This window comes from Elaeis guineensis, chromosome 7, assembly GCF_000442705.2.
Source record: "Elaeis guineensis isolate ETL-2024a chromosome 7, EG11, whole genome shotgun sequence".
NCBI classification, from domain to species: domain Eukaryota; kingdom Viridiplantae; phylum Streptophyta; class Magnoliopsida; order Arecales; family Arecaceae; genus Elaeis; species Elaeis guineensis.
Genome location: NC_025999.2, coordinates 4,437,272 through 4,446,943, shown reverse-complemented (window position 1 = coordinate 4,446,943; position 9,672 = coordinate 4,437,272). Strand labels below are relative to the sequence as shown.

Sequence of the window (9,672 nt, the reverse complement as noted above, 5' to 3'; positions counted from 1 at the left end):
GATCCTTTTAGGCTTAGAAAGAGTACTCATAAAGAACAAAAACAAGGAGTTAATTAGAGATAATAGATTGATGAGCTTCTTGACATAACTAAATCATCTCGAAAAAGTGCAAGGAAGCAATTGCACTCGAGGAGAGGGTATTCCGAAAACATGTTTCTACTTGCTTCTCTTCCCTCTTTTTCGTCTTCAACATCAGTTTATATAATTTTCTTGGAGAAAGAATTGAGGCATCACAATCATTAAAGTTATATAAAAATTTTAATTCTATATAATATTAAAAAAACTCCTGGAAACAAATGTTTGTAGTATCAATGTGTACTGCCCTGTATTGGGCATACCATACTGTACTTTATGGGTACGGAATCAATACTCGGTATGGAGGCATATTGGATGTTGGTTTTACTTGCTCCTCTTCCCTCTTTTTCCTGTACAACATCAATTTTATATAATTTTCTTGGAAAAGAATCAAGATTAAAGAACTCCTAGAAACAAAGGTCCATCATGTCAGTGCATAATATACTCTATGGTACTGGTATGAAATCGATACTCGGTATGGTAGGTGTATTGGGTGTCGGTACACTAAGCTGACCCCCTCTTGTATCGTGCTTACCAACATTGTATCGCATCGTATCAGTGTGTGGTCCAGTACCGCGATTGCAAGCCCTATCTAGAAATAACTCCAACTATGAGATTTTGTGCTAGTCCTCTCTTCTGGTGGGTTCTGAGCTAGGTTTGCCTTGTTGACCTATACCGCATCATGTACCGGGTGTACTGTAACATACTGGGAAGGTAACAGTACAGTTCCTAGGTTCAGTATAGCACATGGGCCCAATCAAAATGGACCGATGGAGCTGCTTTATATTGCCTGATTCCATTTTGTATCAATCCCTACTACCGGGTGTACCCAATTTCACATGGTATCATGGGTGGGCAAGAGAAAGGGTCTCCTGACCCTGTGACAATATGATGTTCGTGCCCCTACACACCTACTACCCTAACGAATGTGTTACTGTACCATTAAGATACTGGTACAATAAACCTTGAATCTAAGCCTTCTGAAGCGGTTCCACATCATGAATATCTAGTATTCATGCCATAGGCTTGATGGTGTCAAATAAGAAAACTTAGATTGCAAGTAGAATAATTTACCTAAAAGACTTAAAGGTCAAATTTTGCCAGCAAGTTTCTGAACAAGCACTTGATCTAGTATAAAATTTATACACCAATATTTGCAATACTCTGAGAAGTTACAATATAGTTGTTTATAAGGCTATCTTAGAAAGCATACATATTACATACGTAGTCCCATAATTTGCATAGTAGAAAAAATGGAAACAAGAGAAAAAAAATTAGGACTCTTGATTTTAGATCATTTATCCTTCCTAACCATTTGCAGCTTTGTAGCTATATTTCTTAATGTCAAGGCCTGCTGAACTGTGCTGTATGGGCTTGTTCGGGTAATACCAAACCAGATCAGTTGTTTACTATCAGTTCAAAATGGAGGGATAGGGAGAAGGGGAGAGAGGAACAGAGAGAGAGAGAGAGAGGAGGGGGGGGTCATCGGAGGAGGGAGGGAAGGAGGGCTCGAAAGCCCTTGTCAAAATAGGGTTCCTCTATTTCATTTTGAAATAGGGGATCCATTTTTTATTTTGCCAATTTCAAACTAAAATCAGTCTCAAAAGAAGGGATCTCTATTTTGACTAGGGCTTTTGAGTCCTCCCCTCCTCTCGGCCTGCTCCATCCCTCTCCTCTCTCTCTCTCTCTCTCCCTTCCTCCCTTTCTCCCTCTCCCTCACCTTCCCTCCCTCTTTTTTTTTTCTTCTCTCTTCTTCTCCCTCTCGCCTCCCTCTTTGGCTCTCCCTTTGTTGGTATGCTCCGGAATAGTGCCAAACCGGTCGCCAGCCGATATGCTCTCCAGTACGGATTTGGTGAACCTTACTTCAGGCTATTTTTGGATGGGGAATACGTGGGGGGATAACCCCTATTCTCTCTCTTATCCTACCAAATGGCTTTTTGGGCCAATGAAATAGGGTTATTCTATCCTTATGATGCCTGAGGGGATATTGCTTCCACTTACAAGTTACATCTTAAGCCAATTCCACAAGGTGGGGTGGAATAGGTTTATTCCCCCCTACTGGATAGCCCAATTCCTCCACTTCTCTTATCTACTTTGTTAAATGCAGAAAAAAGTGGGACGGTGTTACAGTTCTTGTGATAAAATCTAAATCATCACAAAATTTGATGCACATTAGATGCACCCTATTCCCTTCCCTAATCCTCTCGCATTTATTTCTCCAACCAAATGCCAAAAGACCCTTATCCCATGGAATAAGTCCACTTCTACAATGACTGGATAACTTTTCCTTATTGCCTCAAAATTTATTCTGCAACCAAATGTAGCCTGAGATCTTCCTTGGCTCTTGACAACATATTATTTTTATAATTCTAATGTCATGATTGTTAACAATGACTGATTTTCATGTCTTCAAATGTGAGTTTCAGGCAAGGAATGAGTTCTTGCCGTAGTTCTATTTGTATGAAAAAGTGATAGAGTGAGGGCGGATGCTGAAAGATGTACTATGTTGATTAGAACATTTCATTATCCCAACTAGGAGCCTCGCATGAGCCATGCATGTGAAAGGTCACACATTTTGGTCCCACGTGGTCCCATGCATAGGCTAGGTAGTGAGGGGAAAGAAGTGGCTTTGTGAAACATCAAATGGACCAAGAGGGCCATTTTTGGATGGGAAGAAAGTGTGATCAAACCCCCAGGAATGGGGATGCAAAAGTAATATGGAGTCTGCAGCACAAATGAGGGGTTGGAGATAAAAATGGGGTGGAGACACATGGACCCCACCCCTATCTGTTTGCATAATACATGGTAGAGATTTCCAACCCATGTTCCTGGCAAAACTAGTTTATAGATGAACCGTGAATGGGTACATGGATCCATGGAATAATCAAGCAGATGGTGATAGATTAAATCAACATGTATGTGGTTTGTTACTTGAGGTTTTCACCTACATTCTAGTCAAATGTCTTATATAGTGTTTAGTCTGAGCTTTTTATCCTTTTCCTTTCTAACCATAAAGCCTCAAGAAAATTAAGGGGTTGAGTTCTTCACAAGCAATAGCCGTGGCAACTCTTTCAACGTGTTTTGTTTTGCTTTGTGTGGGACATTTAATCTTTAAATTCTTCCATCATTGAGCTTTGAACATGGCAAGACATAAGCAGGTAAAACATGGGTGTAAAAATGACATGACTGCGATTCTCTTTCAAGGCTTCTTATTGTTGGATTTTCAGTAACAATCTTTGTTCTCTTTTTGATAATTGCTTGGTTTATAACTGCAACATAATTGCCTCTGGATGCTTCTGATCCCTTGTGAACTTCACAACTTTGTTGGTTGCTGTCTTCTGGTTCTGTATTGCACCAAAACTTGATTCCTGTATTAATTGTTTTTGACTAATAGGTGGAGGAATTGTATTCACTAGACCTTGACTCCCTGAACAATCTACGGTTTGTTATAGTTCCATGGCCAAGTTATGCTGTTTATTATAATTCTACTGTTCTCCCTTGATCCTGTTGGCTAAGTTGCTTTTATTTTTTGCAGGCCAGTTTATGGGTTGATATTCCTTTTCAAATGGCGACCTGGGGAAAAAGATGATCGGGTTGTAATAAAGGACCCAAACCCTAATCTATTTTTTGCCAGCCAGGTTAGCAGTATTATTCATTAGTTGCCATTTTTCTATCTGCCGATTGTAGCCTTGCATTACTTGGCTGATTTAATCTGCCTGCAGGTTATTAACAATGCTTGTGCAACCCAAGCAATCCTCTCTATTCTGATGAACTGTCCGGATATTGATATTGGGCCAGAATTGTCGGTGTTAAAAGAATTCACCAAGAATTTTCCACCAGAACTCAAAGGACTAGCTATCAACAACAGCGAGGCTATTCGAACGGCACACAACAGCTTTGCAAGGCCTGAGCCTTTTGTGCCTGAAGAACAGAAAGCTGCAGGGAAAGATGATGAGGTCTACCATTTCATAAGTTATATACCTGTCGATGGGGTTCTGTATGAGCTAGATGGGCTGAAGGAAGGCCCAATCAGCCTCGGACAATGCTCCGGTGGACAAGGAGACATGGATTGGCTACGGATGGTGCAGCCAGTGATCCAGGAACGGATTGATCAGTACTCTCGAAATGAGATAAGGTTCAATCTCATGGCTGTCATAAAGAACAGGAAGGAGATGTATACAGCAGAACTTAAGGAGCTCCAGAAGAAGAGGGAACATCTTCTGCAGCAATTGAATGATCATATGATTACAGGTAACAAACAAAGTTCTGCTGTTGAAGCAATAAACAAAGCACTTGCAGAGGTGGCCTCTGGGATAGAAAGTGCAACCGAGAAAATACTGATGGAGGAGGAGAAATTCAAGAAATGGAAAACAGAAAACATAAGGAGGAAGCACAATTACATACCGTTCTTATTCAACTTCCTGAAGATTCTTGCAGAGAAGAAGCAATTGAAACCTCTGATAGAGAAGGCCAAGCAGAAATCATGTAATCCTAGATGAAGATTTGGTGATGTGGGATTCACCAGAGAAAAATTAAATATGAATGCTAGTAAAGTTGTATAAGTGTCTCTCCTTTTTCTGTTGGTGTCTTATTGCAAGATTTGAGATTGTCTTATGTTAGAATAGAACTTAGTGCACTTTTATGTTTATGGCGGACTGAGGTCTGTGAACTCAGTTAACCCAATCCCAGTTGATTCCAGGAGATTCTGTAACCGTTACCAATGTGTGCTGCTTAACGGATCCCCTCTGAAGCCAGTACTATGGCCATTGCTTTAAAGCATGGCAACTCTTCCATTTGGAACCTCATTGACGAGCAGTAGCCTTCTAGATGTTTTACATTGTCATGTGATAGACGGTTTACCGTATTCTTCTGCATCTTTTATTTAATTACTGTACTGAATTGTGAAGAAAAAATAAAATATTGTTTGCCCGTTAATTTGGATCGGTAAAAATAGGAACGACAATGAGTAGAATTTGAGTTGGATATTGTACTATCAATTTTTAAATTTAAAATTAATATTTTATATTTAAATTTTACTTGATATCCGATTGAGTAAGAAAAGAGATATCCATCTCCATATCCAATAGATTCGATGATATTTGTGGGTAATCTATTTTTTCATATCCAATTCATATTTGTTCCATATCTATTTTATATCCAAAAAAAATAAACAATCAAAATAATTTTATACATATTATCAATCAAAATAAAATTATCAATTCAGTATATATAATTTATAAATTTAAATTTATAAAAATCAAACATAAAAATAGAATTATAATTCAACATAAAAATATAAATAATTAAAATAATTTTATATATATTATCAATCAAAATAGAATTACTAAAAAAGAATTATAAACATATATATTGGGATATAGGTTCGGATATTACTCATATTCGTAGAGTTGGATCGGATTCGAGTTTGGATAGAAAACAGCATTATTCATATCCGAACTACAGTTTTTGGATTTTACTAAAATCTGAACTTAAATCTGATCAAATCTTATTTTTTGGATTTGATCGGATTTGGATAGAACGTATATTCATCGGATCGGATCGATTTTGTCATTCTTAGTTAAAACTTAATAGTCTATCATCTTATATCATATGATTTGCACCAATTCCCTCCAATGATACCCTCTCATTGTTTTTGAGTCAAATCTGTGATGTGCATGTGTGGCATTATTGTGATGATTTGGATGCGGCCGAGGGATTTATTGGCAACATTTCCTGAAAAACACTTCTTAAATTATTACTGAAAAGATCTCATCAACAAAGGAAAAAAAGTAGATGAAAGAAGATAATATCACTTAAAAATAAGCTAATATTCTGCATGTTAAATCTCCCAAGGTTTCACACGCGTGGGGTTGAATTGAGGTTTATTATACTTTTTATTTCCAAGGAAAAGGTGCGCAAAAAACCCACCAGCTGATTTCATTGAGACATATGAAATCAGGGGAGAAGCATAAAAGGTGTTATGGGAAATAAAGAAAGAAAAAAGTATAAATAAATACAAATATTAAAATTACGGCTTTGTTAAGATGGAGAATATTGCCCTAGCATGGTGGATGTGTCTATTGGCAGAGAGGTTAAAGGATTAGGTTGTTGGGTTCTTTCCACAGCATCAAACTGTGAATGATGGTGATGTCCATGCCAAGGTGAAGTCCTGTTGGTTGCATCTAGCGAGTGAGCTGATAGATTCGATGTCTTTAGGCATATGCTAGATCCCAAGGCATTGGCTAAATATGGCCCAGACCTTTGAGAAATGGCAGTGGGTGAAGAGATGATCATATCTCTCGCTCTGCATTGGGGGGGGGGGGATCTGATCTAGGCCAACCTCATTTTGCCCAGTTATCAATACTAAGAAACTTTTCTTAAATGGCCAATGAAGCAGAGTGAAATCACCAAATTGCCCTAGCTCAAGAGTAATGTTGTGGTTCTACATTAACTAATAAAAAGTGTGCCATATGGATTCATTAGCCCAGGCCAATATTTCTTTCAATGGCTTAAATTTTTGGAGCATGAGCCGGTAACAAATAGCATTAAAGCCAGGCTCATTGTACGCCATAATCTTATTAATTGTTAGCCTAGCCAATCCTCGTCCCCATGGATGAGGTGCTTTATGAATTGGATTTTTAGTAATAGGACTTGATCATAAAGTGATAGTATAATTAATAGTCATCTCCCTAGATGACCTATAATATCCATGGTCCTTAGAAGTTGGAGGATGAAAATTATTTTTATACTCACTTTCAAATTTATGCTTCGTTTTTGAATTAAGGATATATTAATACAATTAAAAAAATAAAATATCAGAAAAAAATTGAAATAGGACTGACTAGTTAATTTATAAATGATCTCTAAAATATAATAAATAAGATTATACAACCTGCAACCCTATCTATCTTTTGGTGAGGCTTTGGGGGTACGGTATGGGCCACCTAAGCCTCTTTTTGCTACATCTCTTTTTTCTATAATTTTATTTGAATAATTATTTTTTATTATTTTTTAAGATTATATATATATATATATTTTCAAACATTCAAATTTCATCAGATATCCTCTTGAAATTATTATTTTCTTATATATCTTTATAAATTATTTTTTTTCCACATCTATTCATGAAGATATTTTAGTCATTTTAATTTTAAATTATTAATTTTTTAACGATATTAGATGATATATATATATATATATATATAATATTTTATGATGATATTAAAAAATATTAATTTTGAAAAATCATTTATATAAATTTGAATATAGAAGAGGCTATGCACGTAATTTTATTTTTTTATTTATTTTTTTGTGGGGTGGGGGGGAGGTAAACTTCGTGGCGGAAGTCGAACGGCTTCAAGTTTTCGCGGCTTCTCGGCGGTTTTCGGTGCCGCAAAGCGAAACAGAGGCGAGCCGGCGAGATCATAAAAATAAATCAAGAACCTTCGCCAAACCCCTGAGATGGTGCGATCTCTCTCTCACACCCTCTCTCGTCCTCTCCATTGGAGAAAACCCTCCGCCATGAATACCTCAACACCCTCGCCGTCTCCTACCTCGAAGCCCGCCCGTGCGACACCGGCTTCGCCCAAGATTCCCGACCCGAGGTGAGGCGAACCCTAATCCTCTCTTCTTTGTTGGATTTGATCGGTGCTTCGATGTTTCAATTCGTGATCATAATCTTTAAAGTTTTCAAGATGGAAATGTTTTTGCGAATCTTGCTTGTTGGTTCTGCTCCCGCATTACCAGTCGTCACTGTTGTTTTAACGAATGCCTTGTTGATAATGTCGGAGATGGGGTTTAGAGATCGATATGGTGCAGTCGATTTTCTTGGAAATTGAACGGGAATCTTATTTGTGGTGGAATCTTGAGGGCAAGATAAAATGTGGTGTCTTCAAGTTATCTCTTCGATCGAAATATTTACGCCAGAAAATAAAGGATTTGTAAGGAGAAAAACAAGAAAGCTATCAAGGAGAAAAACACGAAGTGATTGCCGTCTGCAGATGCAGCTTAGCCTGATACAGTTCTTAAGCTTAGTCCCATAATCTCGCATCTCCTCTTGTGATAGCTTCGTGAGTATATACTCTTTCTATTTTTGGAAGAGTTTAGACGTGCCAGTACCATTCAAAGAGCAGATTTTTCATCACTCTTCATCATCCAATTTATTACATCACATAGATAAGTCTTTCAAGTTTAAAGCACAAGAAAATCGAACGCTCATATTACAGGGATATTTACATTGAAATTTAAATATATCACAATAAACAGTGTGTATCTTCAATTTGGATGCCCTATTGTCGATTTTAGACCCGAGGGGAGTAGAAACCCTTTCCTCTTGGGAGGAGTATAGTCCATCATATATATATGATTGTGTATGTATGCACTTATGGATACATACATACACCCACAGATACACCTCTCTCTCTCTTTCTCTGTGTGTGTGTGTGTGTGCATACATAAACATATAAACATATATTGTGTGTGTGTACACACACACACACACATGCATACATATAAACATATATACATACATAAATACATACGCGCCCACATACATACATACATACATATGTATGTATGTATGTATGTATGTATGTGTGTATGTGTGTGTTGTTGTGTTCTTGGGTGTACCAGTTTCATTAAATTTTTGTTTCTATTTGATCCATATATTAGTTAGCACCAGAACATGTGATTTTCAGTTAGCCCATCCAAATTCAAGATCTAAATCCTGGAACATAATTTGTATTATAAAAAGGGCCTAGAATATGTTTTGGTGGTCTTCGACCCAATGGATGGTTTTAATAGCATGGTACTTTGTTTAATTATAATCTAATCATCAAAACCTACTAAATTTAAATCTATTTATGTTTTAAATGTGTAGATCATGATCCGTAAAGTGGATTTTTAATTTATATGCTCTATCATGTATTTTGTTACATTAGTGTAATCAGTGCTGTTCATTTTAATATTGACTTGATTCATAGGTTAGAGACCATCAAAATGTATGAGTTTTGTGTTCTAGGCCTTTTTTATTGTGTGGAATAACTGTGGATCATATTCAACAGTTCAAATCTTGCATTTGGATGGCCTTCATTGATTTGAAGGTGAGTGGACCAATTTCTCGGTCCACCCGAGCATACAATAGTATATGTTTATTCTTTATGTATATGCACGTACATACATATATGCGCAAATACACACACATGAATATAGTCACATGTTTGTGTGTTTGTGTGTATTATATATACATACATACATCTATATATTTTCTTCATTACTCATTCCTCTCAAAGTTTACTTCCTTTGAGGGCACAAGTTTCAATTCTTGACAACTTCCATCAACGGTGACTTAGTTCTTCCCTTCATCCTTTTGTTTGCCCTTTTGCAGTAATTTTAAAGTCCGTCTTATGTAGATTTCCATTTTTTTGCATTGGCATGTATCATTATGTTCGGTATTTTGTCACTTCATGCTCTAGTACTTATAAAGCACTATCTAGTTTACCTGTTTGCGTTTTTATCCTTTAGCTTTTATACTCATCCACTTTGACATTTTCAGTGTCTTTGCATGCTTGAATTTACTTTATAATCAACATATCACCT

General features: G+C 36.9%; 1 protein-coding gene across 1 annotated transcript in view; it reads left to right on the top strand.

Annotated features, from left to right (window-relative positions):
* Positions 1-4,786, top strand: part of LOC105049205 (ubiquitin carboxyl-terminal hydrolase 2) — a 14,434-nt gene extending 9,648 nt beyond the window's left edge. The window contains exons 4-6 of the mRNA XM_010928774.4: positions 3,470-3,516; positions 3,611-3,713; positions 3,798-4,786. Coding sequence (XP_010927076.1) covers positions 3,470-3,516; positions 3,611-3,713; positions 3,798-4,574 — 927 coding nt within the window. The 3' untranslated portion in view covers positions 4,575-4,786. The remainder of the gene's footprint in view (positions 1-3,469; positions 3,517-3,610; positions 3,714-3,797) is intronic.
* Positions 4,787-9,672: the final 4,886 nt, after the last annotated feature.